At 38.1% G+C, this 19396-nt stretch overlaps 1 protein-coding gene across 2 annotated transcripts in view; it reads right to left on the bottom strand.

Moving 5' to 3' along the window:
- The window catches only part of LOC135711872 (protein pangolin, isoforms A/H/I/S-like), a 46821-nt gene that overhangs the window by 12200 nt on the left and 15225 nt on the right, over positions 1 to 19396 (bottom strand). Inside the window, exon 3 of one of the 2 annotated variants that reach the window (XM_065234847.1) lies at positions 16075 to 18574. The exons of the other annotated variant lie outside the window; for it this stretch is intronic. Coding sequence (XP_065090919.1) covers positions 18478 to 18574 — 97 coding nt within the window. The 3' untranslated portion in view covers positions 16075 to 18477. Of the gene's footprint in view, positions 1 to 16074; positions 18575 to 19396 lie in introns of those variants that run through there. 2 annotated transcript variants of the gene reach the window in all.

The raw sequence follows: 19396 nt of genomic DNA on the forward strand, positions 1-19396 counted from the left end.
CAAAATTTACCAAAAAATTGGTGAAGGTAAATAAATTTGGAAGGCATCTGCTAAAGAATAATGCAATTTTCATGGGTTTAAATTAGTATTACGGAAATTGGGTCAAAACCCCTATATGTATTGTTTAACGTTGAAGATTGTGAAATTTTATTAAAACACCTCTTCGCTTTTAAACTACTATTTTTTATTAGATCTTTAATATGTCGCAAGTTTCACTTCAATCTTTTCAATATGAAAAAGGTTATACAACGAGCGATATACTGTTACTCTTACGTATAGCTAAAACAAAAACAAAAACTACACTGCCTTCAACCCCCAAGTTCCAAGTAGTTGGAATCTTACCAGCACTGCTCGATGATGCTAATTAGTGCATCCACACATAGAATCCAGATGAAACAATACGGAAGAGAGCAGGAAAAAGAGAACTAGAAACCTTTTCATAAAGTAGCATCACTTCAGACATTTCTGCGAGCGAGAATAAGCTCCTCACATTCGCGATCCGCCTATTCACACTATTACGTTCGTATTTTTTTTCATGCTACTTCTTCTGATGTGAGGAGCGGCACTACTGTGTCGTTGTTCCTATCCCTACAATCTGCGAGACAGGATGCCATCTTTCGTCACTGACGCTGAGTGATGTTTTTCTAGATCTCTTTTGTATTGCTTTCATCCGTTGACAAAAGGTAAACGTCAACTTTGGATCAAATAGTGAATATCACAATTTAATGTTTTTTTAATAATTTCATTTCCTAATCAACAAGTGCAGTTACCATGGTCGAGGTACGTCAAAAACATACTCCACACGGTGTCATTGAAAAAACATTTTGTTACACGCCTCAAATGTAAGAGGAGCACCTAAGATTTCGTTTGGTGGGTGTGTCAGGGAATCCATGTCGGGAAATAGTCCTGCGATACAAGATGCTAGGAGTATGACGGGTTACGTTACAACAGCGACAATATTACAAAGTGGAATGTTCTTGTCGGTGAAATCAAAGAAAAAGAAATGCAAGCTGCGTTACGTCAAATACCTATATGATGTTTATATCTATTGAAGGCGATGTAGTGTTGAGGTTGCGATGGAAAAGGGGTCAAGGCAAAAGGAATGGCTATAAATTTTCGTCCGTTGCGGTGCACGTTGGTTATGTGAGGAATTTCATACGAGGAGGGACAATCCCTCGCAACAGATATTCGATCTATCTGTCCGGAAGAGGCGGGAAAATTGCGGAAACCACCGAGTGAAGAAAAGTGCAAATTGATTGAAATTTTGCGAATGCTTAGATATATCTACGAATGACTTCTCGTATGGTATTTCCGAAAGCATAAAAATCAGTCTTCCGGTTCATGCATGCGTGTCCCAATGGGATGTAAATCGAACCGCAGCTTGGATTTCCACCCCCAAAAAAACGGTTAGCTAGTCTGTTGCATCATGCGCTATTACGAAAGTGTATGCATTACAATCACTTGAGGTGAACAAACAAAATTTTCCCATTCCCTCTCATTGTCAACATCAGTCAGCCTAGATCGGGAGACCCGACAAGTATCAGGTAGCGTGTGGTGATGGCTACTCACTAATTCCCTCAAATCGCTCACACCATGCGGTGCATACACAACGCTCCATATGCCATGTGTGTTGTGTGCCAATGTAGGTAGGGTAGATGTACCAGTTATGGCCATACATTCCTATTATGGTGTGTTCCAATGATGGACCATGGGAATATCGATAGGGCATAATAATTGGAGCCCACCATAATAGGAACGTATAGCCATAACTGGTACATCTACCCTATATTTAAATTGGGGAACCTGCTGTTGCTACTACTCATAGCTATGTCCCGGATCGAGTAGGAACATTTCAGAAACATATCCGCAAAAAGCGTGCAGCAGCTCGATGAGCGGCCAACATCAGACCAAGCCTGCTAGCGGTCCAATTTTGTATATTTGAGCAGAAAACATCACAACAAAACATTAATCTTTTTGTTTTTGTTTTGTTTCGGTTATTTATACATTGAAGTACATATTTGTTTATTTAACTTTTATCCCTCGCGCCCATCTCCTGCGGTTTCCCCGGTGTTCGACGCCGTTGCATTGTGGGTGAAAATTGGTTGCAAATTGGCTTGAAATTCACATACGGCTAGGCTAGATGGTAATCAATGCAATTGCACAGGACTGAAACGTGTGAACAGTCACATGATTTCGCACAATATCGGATTATCGGGATTACCTCTGTGGAGCACTTTTGATGTAGCAAACGGCTCATACGTTCGTTCTGCATCCTTATAGGGGCAATTCAATAACGACGACCACGCTGGAAGGGGTGGATGTTGGGGGTGTTCTAAAATTCGAAACCATACGTGTAATTGGTATAGGAAAATGCGTGATGCAAAAGAGAGGGAGCAAACTAATACCGTGCACATCATTTTTAAATCGACCCGTGTCAGCAAATACAACTTAAATTTGAATGATAGTTGGTCGATTGGAACGGTTAACATTTTCAAAGCCAATAATCCATTTCAAATTTCTCAGTATGCACACAATTGTGCCTAGTGTGGTATAGAATCACCTCTCTCGTAGCTTTTGTAAATGGTATCGCAATTAAAACTGTTTATTCATCATATTTAAACATATTTTAGCAAACTATTTTTTTCATTTAGGTAGATCTTTCTCTACGTGGTATGTATCCCATGCTTAAAAATGACTACAGGCTAAGTCCCTCACGTTTTCTCATAGTGCGTGGGATATTGGCTATCGAAATATATAAATTAGCATATAAACGGTTTTGTCGATTTTTGATTGATCGGTTCTGTGGGCACCATGTAGTCCGATTACCAAAGCAAAACAACCGATTTGTTGCACGGGATCATCACTGACCATTTTTTATTGCAGCACTCGGTCCTATTGCTGGACCAGATCACCCGATTGGTAACACGGAATCTTTTCTGCCCGCCATCGTTCGTGACCATTCCTGTCAATACAATCCCACGACTCCACGTGGCTCTTTCGCCGATTGGCCACCTGAGTTTTTACAATTCTTCACCTAGTCTGACTGACCCTATATTACGTCTCGCAAATTCAAGTCTCTACACCGAAATGAAAAACAACCTAAAATTAAGTTCATTTCACCCATCTCCCAACTTCCATTCAATAAGCTAAATTTGAGTAAACAGTTTGCGATTAACGTGTACAAATAAAAACTTTCTCACAAAGTTTTTCCTACCCAAAATTAAGTTCAGTTGACTCAAATTGCTGACTAGGTAGTACCTCATTGAACGATAGTGAGACGAATCTCTTGTTCCTGTTTTGACAACAATAACGTGTACCGGTGAGAGGCTCAACTTAAATTTCAGTTAAACGATCGCACATTTAGGGTATTTTTATTTTCCGTGTAGCAATCAGCACCACATGGACGATTAAAGTAACTCACAGAAAATTATGCTAAGATCCCATCTTTGGATTTCGAATTAATGCATAAGCATTTTGATCCTGAAGGAATCAAACTGGTATCAAATCTTTAAAACATGCGGCAGAAACAGACGATCATTATTTAAATACATTTGACTCTACTCCTTGTTTGCAATCTGAAATGATGTGCATAAAAAACTGTTTTCATCTGTATCAAAATAAATTTCTCTTAACACACAAGTACACCATCCGAAGCTTAAAAAACTATACATTTTTCCAGCTTTCAGTTAAGTGTACCAGCGAAGACAACATATCAAGAAGACTGACAATCATAAGAAAGGCACAATCGCACCATCTACCGCTCAAAGGTAAATGTTCCGAACGAATTTGTTAGCAAAAATTCCAACCACAGATGAAAGGTTTGCGTATTGCTCATTCATTGCTTCAACCTTTGCTCAAGCACTGCGCTAGAGTATATGTCCTTTGAATTTTGGAAAAGTTCTAATTCTTCTTGACGTAATGTCTTCACTACCAGCCATATTTAGATCAGTGAAAAGACGTTAACCTCACTTGTTTTACTTGTTGCATCCCTTTCATTTTTCACCAGCGTGGGGGATCCAAAACAAACCACAAAAAAACATCAAAGTTTGAGAGACTGTGAAGTAATGAAATTGGGTTGTTAGCGGAATGCTTTAAATAAAACAGAGGAATGACAATGATGAAGACTGCACATTATAGTCGAAATACGTATCTGTCATGGATACCAAAATTAATTAAGTGGAATTAAATGGAAGATAACCTTTTTTGCTGTTTTATTGAGAGACTGTGTTTTATTGAAAAGTGAAACAGTGATAGAGACTGACTGAAAGTGACAGACAGTATGTATGAGTTCATCGATAAACTGGCCATCTTGTTAATTTTGTTGTCTTTGTTGATCTTTAATCTAATGAAAATCCATAAAGTTCAAGTTCAGTTTCTTTCATTAGGACTTCTAAACCGAAAACCTCCCCTACTATACGCCGAGACCCAGGATAAAATTAGTTTTCATTGCCCACCCCAGGACATTGGGTTTAGGCATATTTCCCATCTGGGCAGCGGCGTCACTTATTAACTGTTAACTTAATTTGTAAACATAATTTATAGTCAATTAGCCAGAGTTGGTTAACAGGTAGATTGAGGCATCTTGGAGGCGAACCAGCCCATGGCTGAAAGCCTCATTAATAAAGTTAAATAATAATAATAATAGATTGAGGCAAAGGGAGACGCTACTGCTTCTGGGCCTGTGCTTACTCGCGGGGTCAATAGTAGTTTCAAAACTACACACTAAGATTATTTCACAGATTTCTGTGAAATTTTACGCAGATTTGTGCCATTAGGTGAGAAAACCACTCTCTGAAAATTACAGATCATTCGGATGTAACACGAGCTGACGCTTTTGGTTTAAAGTTTATATAGGGATTTTGGTTGAAATGGATGGATAAATAACTCTTTAGAGCACAGAGCTGGTTCCGCAAACTCGATTAAGCCCAGAATGTCAGCACATGTAGCTTAAACTATAAGGAACAACATTGCTCAACATTGCATCACGATTCAAGTTAGTAATATGGAAATATTCATTCTTGAATTTATATGTGTATTTTGTTGGTAAATTGCAACAAAATAAGATTACCACTAAAAATAAAAATTAATATTTTCCACAGACTTGTGTCTTTAGGTGTGATAAGTACGCTCTGAATGTTTCAGGCATGCTTGGCATGCACAGTTGTACACACCAACTGCTCATTTGTTGACAACTTTTCACTCAGTTGCTGAAATTTGTTGTTCTTTAAAGTAATTGATAGATTAGGATCATAGTTTACTTTAGATATGCAAAGAGTAGGTAAATCTTGATATTTGAACCAACACCAATGAATTTTTACACTTAAAGTGCGCGATGTGCAGCGAGCATTTCTCACTTCATTTTTACAACGCAAAAACAAATATAGTTTATTACTAGAATTGAAATCAACTTTTTGTTACGTATCTATAATAAGCTTAAACTCTATTCTATCTACTGCTTCAAAAAGAACTATGTTTCGTCAACTCTGTGCAAAGTTATTAGCAAATGAGCAGTTCGTGACCAAAACTGTATATGCCAATCATGGTTTCAGGTATTTTTGGCGTAACACGGGCTGGTGCTTTTGGTTTAACGTTTATTTAGGGAATTTAGTTGAAATGTTCATATATTCAAAAGCGAATATATCAATAAAACTAACTGAATTCATGATGCAGTCTTTAGCAAAGTTGTTACTCATTATTTGAACTACATGTTTTACAAATCTGAATCAAATCGAGAATAAGGAAACCTTTTTATGACCGAAAGAGTGTAGGGGTGTATTTTTTTTTCAAAATTCACACTAAAAGCACCAGCCAGGCATGGAAAATCATTTGCACCTAACACATTCATTTGCCCATTTGCATGACAAACCAGAGCGAACAGAAGCCACTACTGTTTTTCAGTGAATGTATTTTACATTCACTGAAAAACAGTAGCAAGTTCTGCCCGCTCTAACTCGTGATGTATAAGAGATACAGATTTGAGTTATGAGCAAGAGTTGTAGCTAATAACAAAACCTACTAAAGCTGCATACATCATTTTGCGAAATGCTGTTGATGAAAAAGGTTAGAGGCAAATGAATGCATGAAATTAATGTAAATGATTTTCCATGCCTGGCACCAGCTTATCTTACAACCAAATGAGCTGAAACTTTCAAAGAATGGTTTTATCACCAAAAGGAACAAATCTAGGGGCTTCCTAGTGAAAAATCAGAAATTTTATTTTTTGTGGGCCAGTCTAAATGCGCCATGTTTAGATCTCCATTTTCTTTTTCGAAAAGCATACAAAATTGACTTCATATATCGACAATATTACTGAGATTAGACAAACCATTGTTCCAAGCGACACACTGTTTGATTAAACTGTTAAATAAGATCTTAAAAAAAAAATGTGCATAAATATAAGTCAAATGTCACTCGAAGCGAGTTTTGCGTTTGCGCTTAATGTTGCACTTTGTTTTCACATTTCATTCAAGCCTTGGAACGATGCTACTCTCAAACATGTCCTGCAATGCATTCCCGATAGATCCAGTGTTCAGTTCGGGGTGATTTCATCCCACCTTACACCCACCGTGCACCGGTCGCATCAAACGTACACAGCGCGCCCACTCTATTTTTCACGTCTACTACCTTGTCGTTGTTCCACGCCGCCATGCCATGCCGAACTACTGTAGCAGCAGCACAGGTCGGGAAAACACCCGTTGTCTGTCTCATGTTATTCCTTTCCGCATGCTCATCATCATCATCATCATCATCACCATCACCGGGGCATCATGGGATGCTATCATCGCCTCATCTCAACAGCTTTTCCTGCTGATGTGATGTGGCTTACTAGTACTAGACGGAAGATGATGTGCTGCTTTCAATTCATCCGCTTTCGACAGACCCGAGAGATGCTTCTTGTTTGTCGAACTGGATCAACAGATAGGATCGGGGAGGACGAGTTTCGATAGGTTTCGTTTAAGTCATAAGGACAATTGGTTTTGTCAAACATAATTTATCGTTTTGGATAATCTGGACATCCCTAATATGGCTCGCACTAGGATGTTCTGCCACTTGCAGAGACGGGGGTAGTCAATGTGTCGGTGTGGCGTGTCAGGTCGGTCGATCTCTGTCGGTCGGTTGGTTTGATTTAAATGTTATATCCCATATGAGTCCGCTCCGGTCCGTTTCGTGGTGCACGGAAAGGGATGAATATCGAAGAAGAACAAGTCTTGATCAAGATTTAAAAAGGTCGAAATTTGCTTTTGTAAACAATGGCTTTAGCCGCCGTTTTCTCGCGAATAAATGGTCACACATGTAAAGTAACGACACTATGAGGTAGAGGAATGTTTCCTCTACCAGCTGGCATCGTTAATTTACAGGAGTGAACTTTTATCTGTGAGAAATCGGTGGTTGAACAAAAACAGTTTCGCCCTAATGAAATGATGGCCCGGAGTTTGTGTCTGACTATCGGAAAAGGATTGAATCGTTTCTGAATGTTTATGACGAGGACGACCAAATAGTGCACGAAACACAACCAAGGGGGATGGTGGGATCAGGTTTATGAGTGTGTTTGAACGATACGCTTCCGGATGGCTGAAACTGATTCTGTGCTGTCGGCACGCTGCTGCTGATGACGGACCGCACACGAAACAGTTTTCGCATCTGTGGGGAAATGTTTACAAATGTTGATGATGGAAATCTCTGAAAGTCTGATGATAAAATCCCTTCTGGCACTTGACCGGAAGCGTTGTAACGATTTTCGAGCTGCTTTGGTTGTGAGTATTAGAGGAGTTGATCCGATGATACGAGAAACAAGTGACTGCGGGAAAAGGGGTTTGTTTTGGATTTTTTGATGAAAGGGATGGCAGGTAAATAGGAGAAAATTAACATTTACTCAAATCTAGGATTCCATTTAAATACATTATGACGTCCTCGCCCTTTATTGTTGCAATTGAGAAATCAAATTGCCTAATCTGTGTAGGGAATTCAGATTCAGATGCTTAAATGTAGGTGAACATTGTGGATGTTTCCCAAGAGATAACGGCATCGAACGACACTTTTAGACGAGGTCATTTGTGACCTAAAGCTTAGTTTTTTAGAACATGACGCGAAATCTAATCTTAGGAGTCACATATCTTCTAAAACGTTGGCTATTACAAATAAATGCTCTGGATATTCTAGAACGACGTGATTATCCAAAGCTAGGTATGTGTGTTTAACGTTGGTTACTGTTTGGGATATTTGTAAGCGAATTACAGCTAACGAAGTTACAGAATTCTAATCCCTAGTACTCATATCTGTAATTTAAGTCAGCCTAGCTTTTTTTTTAATTTTCTGACGAATTCGGAGTAACAGTACCCGAGCGTCTGCTAAAGGGCTTGGGTTCAATCCCACGTCTGTCTTTTTGAAAAAAAATAGCATTATCAATTCTCATAAAACTTTCATCACAGGAAACTTTTAAAATAGCTATTCCCATAGAAAAAAAATAGAAAGTAAAAATCGTAAGTAAGATTGTAACATTTCCAAACACCTTGTAAGTAGGCAAAAGTAAGTACCGTTGACTCCCGCTAATCTGAACAACACTTCATTCATATTAACGGGGTTTGTTTTTAATTGGAACTTCTATTAACGCTATGAGCATCAGAAAAGCGTATTTCTGGTACACGGCGAGTGAGAACGACGCAAATTTGAGTTTGGTTCACTCATAATAGCCAAAAGTACAGGAACTCAGCCTCATGGTTTCCTGTGGAAGACCTCAATAATCTACCGGAAAATGAGGAAATTAACGAAAATTTTATTCAGTCTAGGAGTAGTACTAATAGACTGAGTGAATCCAATCTTTACTTTTCCCATATTCGGGAATTTTTTCTTGGAAAAACCTAGCCTTATTTGCAGTTTTGTTTCGCTTCACTTCATTCCACTGAATGACGTTTGAGCCATTTTTAGCTTGCACGGCGTGCAGATTAGATGGATTCAAATTAAAAAACCGGTTAAATTACCACGGGGCCACAGTTACTCTAATTCTTAAGAAAAAAGATCCAAATACTTGAGTTCCAACATAGGAAAGTAGCTCCCTTTATCATCATCAACTGAACCGTATGGTTTCCAGCAAAAGTATTAACCGTATTAAAATTAACACATCCGAGCCTTGCACCTACTGCGACTCTCATGTCATAAAAACAACATATTAGTCGGCACAACAACAAAGCACCAACACCGGATTGGGCCACAGTGACGATGACGACGAGCGGTGGTGGCGGCCAACAACAAGGAAACGAAACGAGGCGGATTTGAATTTCAATTCCATATGCGCCATCCTCCTTCGTCCTGTATCACTTTTCCCAGAAACAATCGGAAAACTCTTCTACGTTACACAATTAAGCTCTCTCTCCCGCCTTTCTTCGGGAGTCCTCTCTTGCTCCTACCTCTCGTATTCCTCTGATTTCATCACCCACCAACTGCCACACACCATACGGTAGCAATGCTCATCATGGGTTCATGTGGCCTTTTTCCGCTCCGTTTTTCCAGCTGAACCATGTTACACTCGCATTCGTTTCTTCTCCATTTTCCATCGGAGAGACTGCCGAAACACAACCGTATGGAAGTGGTCGGATGGTTGGAAGGAGCGGTATTGTTTACATTTCTATTTACATCTTCAACCGACAGTTGTTGTTAGCTTCGCTCGCTCCGAATGTGTGTGTGTGTGTGTGTGTGTGTGTGTGTTGATGCTTTGCGAAGCTACTGTGTTGTTTGCATTTGAATTGTGCAAATACGCGACCTCCCAAACCACTGCACCAGCACCACGTTCTCATCGCGAAACCATCATCTCGCATCATGTAGTGTAAAATGGGGGCAAGATGACTTTTTGGCGGTTAAAATACCTTTCTTACCTTTTTTAAGGAACATGTTCAATGTCTGAACTAGCAATGCTGCATGATAAATCCACGGAAATATATTGATGAATTCAAAATTGGGAAAAAATCATCTAGCTCCGGGGGTGCATCTTACCCCATCTTACCCTACCTACATCCTATTCTACCAGGAAGGAGTGCGATATGAGTTGGGTGGGTGCTTTGTGTGCATAGTAAATTCATCAGAATAATAATAATAATGATAATATCCTCATCTTTTGGAAAACTCCGAGGTGCTCGCTACTAACTAACCAGAGGGGTAACACATGAGAAAGAGAAAACCAGAGTCCTTGGTTCTGGGGATAAAAATAAGATTTAGGAATAATGGGAGTTCATGCATTTCTCCACACAAAGGCGCACTATACTCCGAATAGTGAGAGCACGGGGCTCTGAGGTGGTAGTTGTGGTGGAGCTATGGGAACTTCCAGGAGGAAAGGTGTACAACTGCACAGAGAATAGGGAGAAATAGTATCATTTTCATTCGGATACCCAAGATGCTTCCCGCTAAGGATGATTGGTAAGGAGGGGTGGGACAGGCAGGAATCCAACATTCATCATACTGTGTATACACTTGAGTAGACTCGTAATATTCATTTCTTTAGTGCAAAAGTTGGATCGCTCCATGGATATATGTATACCATCATTGATGTACAGTGGGTGGCGAGGAATTTATTGGGTAAAATAAACAATGATTAAGCCAAATAGCATAATTACAAAGAAATCCTTTTTAGTGTTTCTCAAGACACCCAACCGGGAAATGTAAGATTATATTACTGATTTACATAAAAAGTATGCATAATTTGTAATGTTTGCCAGTATTCTGTAATGTGGTATTTTAAATAATTTTGTAATTTATATATTAGCTCGAATTTCGAAAAAAAAGGTTTGCTTCTCCAAATATACTGCGGTTAGACAATCATCTCGTGAAGGTTTTGTATAAATATGTTTATGTTTATTTGTTTTGCGTGTATCCAACGCAATCTAATGATGGGGCCTCAGATAGCCAAGTTAGTAAAAGCTGGATTCGCTTCCCAATCCGGTCTAGAAAATCTTTCGGGTTGAACATTTTCTCGACTTCCCTGTGCATAGCTAAGAAAGCTCTCAATTAATAACTGTGGAAATGTTTCAAATAACACTAAGTTAAGCGTAAGCGTAAGCTCGTGCAAGAGTTTAAAACCCAGGAAGAAGAAAAGGCTCAGATTCGACGGACTCAGTTCAAAAGTCGAAATACTTTAACACTATTACTGTTAGTTTGGATATACGATAGAACTTTAAGTAGACCACAAGGTTCCAATCTCAAAATTAATCCTTCATAACATTAATCCAAAGTGCACACGACTCCACATAGAAAAACCAGCCCTCTGACCCACTGTGTGACCAACTAACTGAATGCAAATAGCATTCTCGTTTTTCTTTCATTCATTCATTCATCTCGCACACAATTCTGAACATACACCGCACACGGGTCGGATGGAATGCTTTCATAAGGAGCAGCTAGCATCAATATAGCATCCACAAGTATCATCACTCATGCACAGGATAACCAGAGCAGCACAGGAGCCAGCGAGACCTAGCTGGCAGCAAAAAGGGGATATTCCTCCCCTCAATTCTAATTTAGAAGATTAAAATTATTCATTCGAAACACATGAAGCGATTTCTTGTTCTCGTTGTTTTTCCCCGGGTGCAGTTTTCCCCCTCCTGCCTCGCTCGACCCCTCGAAAAATATAAGAAAGAAGCATATCTGGGGTTCACCACCAGACCAATAACAACAGCACCAACATCAACGACCTCGACGTAGAGAGCAGCACCTAGCAGCAGCATCATCTTGGCAATAAGAAAACAAAAAACCCATCCACTGCTGTAGCACAGGGATTCCCTTTTCCCGGTAATTAGAGAATGTTGCTCACCAGGACGAGGACGGCCGGCGGTGGGTGCGCGGGGTTCTGCTGACGACCGTCGACGTCGTCGATATGGTTGTTCTGTTTCTGTTTCTGAAGGTTATCAGGATTATCGAGTTCAAATTATAGAGCTAGGGTGAACGAGGTCGCTGGAGAACGACGACGGATGGCGAGAGCAAAATCAAACCCTGTGTTAGAGCGACAGGCAAATAGGAAATTTCGATCCGATTTAAAGCAAATTATATCCTTCAAGCGTGGCTGGTGCTGCTGATGCTGATTTTTCCCTCCTCCCCTTTCGGAAGCAGGTTCCGTGCAACGCGTGTATTTTAATAATCATTTGCCCGGTTGACGAAGATGACGGTGGTTGCCGTTGACAGGGGGTCGTGATCGGAGAAGCTTTGCCGTTTACGAGAAACGTCAGCATAAGACGTTGAATCTTGTGGTATGTGATCATTTGCTGTTACTCAACTTGAGTTTAGGTATCCAGAAGTAGCGTGTATTTTGCGCTCCATACGTTTAAAATGAATAAGGAATTCATACAAAATGAATTATAACATTGGAACAACATCAACTTCTGTTCATGCCAAATATATCAGGGTGTCTACTCAATCCAAGGAATCAAATTCCCTGAGTTTTCAAGGTTTTTCCAGGTCGGATGAAAAAAATTCCAGGTGCCTACAAATTATACACATTATTATTTTATCTAAGGTCTTCAAACCTTCTAACGTCCCTAAAGTTTTGTTTCTGTTCTTCGGTAAAATTTCTTTAAAGATCAACAATCTTTCCTGACAATCTGCAAATGTCTCGGTAGTTCTGCAGATTTCTTTGAAGTTCTGTGTGTTCTTCAGAAGTTCTGCAAATTTTCCTAAAAATCTACAAAGTTCCTGAATCCCTGAAGATTTAAGATCCTTGAAGATCAACAATTATCTCTGATGATCACAAAATTTCTAATAATCTACAAACTTATCGAAAGTTCTTTAATTTTCTCTGCAGATTTTCATGATTCAATGCATAGCTGCAAATATTTCTGAACATCTATACAATTTTCTAAAGCATTAAAAGATTATCTAGAAATTTTTGAGTTTTCTGGAAGTTTTAGGAAGTATTCTGAAGTTTTTCTAGTTTTTCTGAAGCTGTGTAAATATCTCTAAAGATCAGCGAACTTACCTGAAGTTCTGTAAATGTCTTTAAAAATCCAAGAAACGCAGTGAAATTCTGAAAATTTATTTAAACATCAGCTAATTTTTGAGTAGATTTACGATCTACACTCTGAACTTTTCTGAAGTTCCTAAAATTTATTTCAAATTCTGTAAAGTTTTCTGAAGTACTGTGTTTCTGCTCTAAAGATATACGAACTGCCCTGAAGTGCAATAAATGTCACAGTAGATCTCCGAACTTTTCTAAAGTTCTTTAAATTTCTTTGTGGATTCTTGATCTAAAGATCGGCGAACTTTCCCGAAGATCTGTGAATTTTGCTGAAGTTTTGCAAATTTTTTTAAAAACGTACTAACTTTCTGACGTTCGACAGACTTCTCTTAAGATCTACGGACTTCTCTTAAGATCTACGGACTTCTCTGAAGTTCTTTAGATCTATCTATTTCCGACTTCCATGGAGTTCTGCAAAATATTGTACTTTTGTACTTCGCTGCGATTTGTTTTTGAAAAAAAAAAAAACTTGAGGCTCAATAAATTTCTCAGTAGATCTGCAAACTTCTCTGATGTTTTGTAAATTTCTCTCGGGTTACCCTGAAGATTTGGAAATTTCCTTGAAGATTACCTAAGATGTCAAAATTTATCTGAAAAAATTTGAGCTTCTTTGAAGTTTTCAATGTCTCTCTCAAGATCTACAAATTTTCTTGAAATCGTGTAAATATTTTTTTTAAATCGCTGAACTTCCCTGAAGTTCTGCAATTTTTACTGAAGATCCATTAACATTTCTGAGATTCTTGTGATTTTTTCAGAAGTCCTTTATTTTTTTCCAAAGTTCTGTAGCTTTGTTCTGAAGATCTCCAAACTTCTGTGAAATACTTTATATTTCACTGTAGATTCTTGGACTTGTCTGAAGTTATGCGAATTTCCCAGAAAATTTGCAAAATTTCACTTATAGTTTTACAAATTGATTTGAATTTATTTTTGCTTGCTTGAAGTTTTGTAAATTTCTTTGAACATTTATCTGAAGATCTACGACCTCTCTTGTGATTTTGTTTTTATGAATTTCTGTTAATAACTTTTAATTTGTTTGTAGTTCTGTTCTCAAGATCTACGAACTACCATGAAGCTCAACAAATTTCTCAGTAGATCTCCGACCCTCTCTGAAGCTCAAAAAAATCTATGTAGGTTCTCAGACCTGCTGTCTCGCATGCTTATTCTTATACAATACATGCTTCGTATGCTTCCTTTTGACGGTTGCCAGTCTCTCTTTTTCGGCTGTTTCTTTTTTACGACGATTTTGATCCTGCACATACAAATCAGCGAAGAGCGAGCGTGACAAGACTCTCCGAATGAACTTGTCTCGTTCGCACACGTTGTCTTAGCTGTCAGATGCTTGTCAAGTTCAGTGTCCTTAAGAAACGTTTCGAGAAACTGAACGAAAAACTTCTTTTGAATTGCGAATGAAGTGATAATTGGAAAATTCCCTGAGTGGAACCAAAATTTCCTGAATATTCCAGGTTTTTCCAGAAAAAATAAAATTCCCTGTACATTCCCGGTTTTCCAGGTTTTTCCAGGTAGTAGACATCCTGTATATAAATTGGTGGGTGTCAATGATAGCTCATGAGCATGAGCATGATTAACCGCCCGAGGATGCAACTCCGATATTGCCAGATCAGCTGTAATAACACAAAGAACTAATGTACGTTGCTTGGGACTAGCAATCATCCTCAATGTGTAAATACTGGTGATGTAAAACTAGGTAATACAGGCAAAGGCCCCGTCCGAATGCTGGTCAAGAAAGGAATGGGTAGGAATATGTTGACTTCCACGAGAAATTACTGGGATGTTGGATAAAAGGGTTGGGATTACAGTAGGATTCGTTTTGGTAATTGATCTGCTGAATTGATGTCCTAACGAATCAATAATACGAAGGAGCTTGGGTATAGTGTGAGTTAATGATAGCTCATGATGATTAACCCTTAAACGATCTACCAAAACTCGCATGCTATTTAGAAGTAATTTCCAAGCCCCTAGTTATTACGAAATTACGAAAAAAATATACAGTTTAGCCACTGCGAGTATGAATATTTGAAAACAATTGATGATGAAATCATTTCAATAAGTTTGCTTATATTATAAAAAGCTTCCTCTGTGATTTTAAGAAAAGTTTATAGTTTGCTCATAATTGCAAAAGTTGATGCCGTGTTAACTACAAACTATTTAATTTTTATTTTGCCGAAATGTTTATCATAGTTAGCTTGTGGCCAAATTTGGTCGAAAGTTGTAAATTATTTTTCGACAGAATAATGCAGATTAAAAAAAACTAGATAGACTAGATGCAACAAAGCCAGCGCCGGTTGTGTAGCGGTAAGCGTGACTGCTTCCTTACCCGAATGGGTCTGGGTTCAATCCCAGCCGAGGTCGGTGGGATTTTTCTGAGGCATAAAAATCTCTGGTCATGTCTTTCTTTGGAAGGGAAGTAAAGCCGTTGGTTGAATGAATGCGATATCCTACGCAGTTGTGGAAGCTACCTTCCTGCACATTCGATTGCCGTCGGTGATTGGCACTAGATTGCGGAACAGAGACCGACGTTTGGTAAAGGAGATGATCAACCCGATTCGTGCGTTCCTCAAAATTGACCTTTGCTCGCTTTCTACTCTCTACATACAATTTTCACACTGCTGTACTCTAACGGAACTATCAACTCTATACTTTCATCTGCTCATCTATCGTATAAAATGATCCCTGTAAGTCTGATATTTGACGTTAAGCATCTCCAACTATGTAAAAAACTGCCTAATCAGCTAATTTAATCTAGAACAAAATAATTTCTATCAAAACAAAGTATGCAAAATCATCAAGATCATCACATACCTGAAATCATAATTTGGAATGGAAAGGGATACTTAGAAAACAATAACGTAGTTTACGTGAAAGGTTGATTGAAATTGTATCACAATTTCTGAAAAGATTCCCAAACTTTTCAGAAGAATGCCCCATTGTTTTGAGCCATCGCCGTTCGAAACAAATACTATTGGACGATGAGTGTTGAAGTAAAGAATACGCTTTACTTCCATTTCCCCAACGGGATTGCAAGGCTTAGATTCTCAACTTTATTAAATCTTTGGACTTTTCACATATAGTTTATATCGGAATCTGAAACGTTTGTATTAAATTAGACCCGGTAGGTCATCGCAGTACAGGCAGACCCAGGGGCTCATTGCGGCGATAGGAATTTTACCTGGGCCCATGTTAAAGCTAAAGCTAGTACCGCAAAGATTGAATATTTTTTTTCACGTTACTTATTTTTACCACTGAAATTATCCAGGATACTTAAGTAAATAATTAAGTTTAAAAAATGCAACACGCCTTAAATTGGGGACCATCCACTGATTTCGTAAGGTTTTAAAAATAAATTGTCTTACGTTTTGTTATCAGGGAGTCTGAAAATATCAGAAATACCTTACGAAATCATAAAGAATAACATGAAGAATTCAAAACATGTTAAAGTTCGATGTTAGATCTGACCTAGGGGGAAAATCCATAGAAAAATCTTACGTAATAAGTACATGGTCCCTTAGAAAAAAATTTCAGAAAGTCAGAAATTAAATTGATTTTTCCAGAAACTGGAATATTTGTAGAGGATTCCAGATTCATTTCAAGAATCACATTGTACAACTGTGTAATTTAGTAATATAAAATAATACATCGCAAATTAAAAAAAAAAACACTTTAATTTAGGGACTGTACATAAACTACCTAAACAATTTACGAAATAGAAGGGGGAGTTGGGTAAATGCCTACGGTCTACATTTTTTTAGAAGTCTGTCTTTATACGGAGGGAGCCCCCCGTCCCCGGAGATGGTGGTATTTAAATCTATCAAAAACTATCTACGTAGTTTTTGCACAGCCCCTTATCCAAATGATTGCTGAAATCGATTGGCCACATTGAAGGCAGCACATAAATTTAAGGAACAAAGAAATAATTTTTGTCAGCGATGTACAAGTTGGAAACGAAAGCGTTAAGTGACAAATGAACCCAGGTTGATTCATAAGACAACAGTAGTATTTGAAACACTTTCAACACATCCTTTGTAGACACATAAGGAATTGTTGGTCGACTTGGGAAAATTTCCATTCTATCATCATAACATTTCAATCAAATCTCTGTCTCTCTCTCTCTCTCTCTCTCTCTCTCTCTCTCCAGTTCAGAAGCAGCAATAGCGAAATGAGCACTTCACTCCCTAATGAGGATGACGGTACGTACATACATAAATACAGCTAGACGCAGAACGAGGAGGGTAGGAGGTTGGATTGACGGATCAGAACAATACGAAAGCACCGATACGCACTCCGCCCGAAAAATTACATGCGAGCTCTCCTAAACCTAATGCGTTCAAGAGTGATAAAATAACAATTCATTTCCGCTCAAGTAGTACCATAATTTTCCTATAAGCTCGTTGGTGAAGGAAGATTATAAACTTCCCTGAAAATAAGTCAAATAAATTACTTCCCCTTCCCGGTATTGTGTTTACGACTGGTTTTTTTTTTCTTCATCATCATCATCATCATCTTCATCATCAGCATCGTCGTATTTTCCATGTTTTCCCGCCTCAAAAGAGATCCTAATTGTTTCAGCGGAAACGAATTGCCATTCAAAAACCGACCGGCGAACAATGCCAGTGTTCTGTTTCATTCCCTGTTTCATTTTATACTCATATTCTTTCGTCTACTTACTTCGCATTATAACAATAATTCTCATTTCTCTTCAAATGATACCATTATTGCTGTACTTCTGTTATCTTTTCCACCAGAACTAATGCTAACACTTACTTACACTTGTAGTTAAATGGTTACCCTCTAAATATCTAATATACCTATATCTATATACCTTTTTTATTTGGTTTCATTTCTAACCTTACTCGACTAAAGACTTGTCATACTCATTCTTTTCATTCTCACCTTGTCGCCACTGGTTTCACTTTAAATTACTTTTTTTTAAAAACACCACAGATTGTTATCTTTTTCTTTATCTAATAAGTATTTCGTCACTTTTACTTTTTTCCCCTTGAAAATCACTGCTTTCTAGGTGACATTCCCTCCCTTATCAATGAACATAAAAATTGATATAGTACGGGCCTAAACGATAGTGTGTATAGTTTAAAGTTAAGTACGGAAACCCCTTTTCCATGCTGGGACAAAAAACCGAAAATTCGACTCCAGACAGCAGGGGAAGAATAATTTCTTACAACAGAAATTGTGATAGTCCATTTTTGGTTTGTTTGTTACAATTCAATAAATTAGCTAAAATTAAAATAACGATTTGAGATTTTTGTTCACTTGGTATACATTGCATTATCTGAACTAGATTTGGTTTGTAAACTGGGATCGTTTCGTTTTCTGTTGTTTTTCTTTTGTATGGTTTTGCGAAGAATAATGTTCGGTATTTTCGTTTCCGGTTGCGTTCAAGTCTTATAGGCGTGGGATTTGTTGTTGTTGTTGTGGTTGTTCGGTAGGATGCGATGCGCATTTCAATATTACACTACGGTACCGTAATTGCTCATGTAATCATCCGACATACGAGTCCCGTCGTAGTTGTCGGATTCGTCGTTTCGTATACAAATTTTCTTTCGCCTGCAGGATGTGGAATAATTTGTATATTTATATAAGTGAGAAGAGTACACGAAAGCGTGCGATTAATTTGCGTGTGATTACAATAGTGATAACGAATCTGAAAGATGTGTGAGTTTTGACTTGAGCCCAGTATTTTTAATCCATTCATGGTGGCTACTGCCATATGGTATAACCAGAAGTTTTAATGACTTGATATAATGCATTGCGAGGTTCAGAAACATTTGCAACGTCTAATTTGATTTCTATACTCATAATTCAGCACAATTGATACTATTTCTAGAACAACATAGAAAATAATATACTCGCTGTCTGGCTGATCTTACCTTTCAAATTTTGACCTTATCATGTTGCTTTTGTTAATATTTAACTGTTCTACTAGGAGAGTTTTTGAAGTTTGTGCATCTATTTATTTTAGGCACTATGCATCCAAAGTGGAGAAACATTAGAAGTGACACGTGACGTTACAAATGTTTGACTTAACGTTTCCAATTTATATGCTGTAACTGAAAAAAAAAACCTTGAAAATTAGTTCTACTTATTTAGAAAGCGCGTTACATTTCCTAGAAGAGTTCATGGTGCATACAAGATAATTTTCTCGAAAAAAAAAACAAAGTTTGAATGTTGTTCATACGTGTTTTTGAACAACCTTTTTCGGAACATTGTAGATATTATACTGATCAAAGGTCACAAATTATTGATTGAATGTAACATAAAACACTTAACACTACTTTAACCGTTAATAAATTAAAAGACAACATAGAAATCCCTTCAAACTTCATGTATCTTCTTATGCTTGCAGGGCTGATGGCAACATTAAGCAAT

This window comes from Ochlerotatus camptorhynchus, unplaced genomic scaffold (assembly GCF_037179485.1).
Source record: "Ochlerotatus camptorhynchus isolate MF236.1 unplaced genomic scaffold, CSIRO-AGI_Acam_v1.1 ptg000443l, whole genome shotgun sequence".
In the NCBI taxonomy this organism is placed as follows: Eukaryota; Metazoa; Arthropoda; class Insecta; order Diptera; family Culicidae; genus Ochlerotatus; species Ochlerotatus camptorhynchus.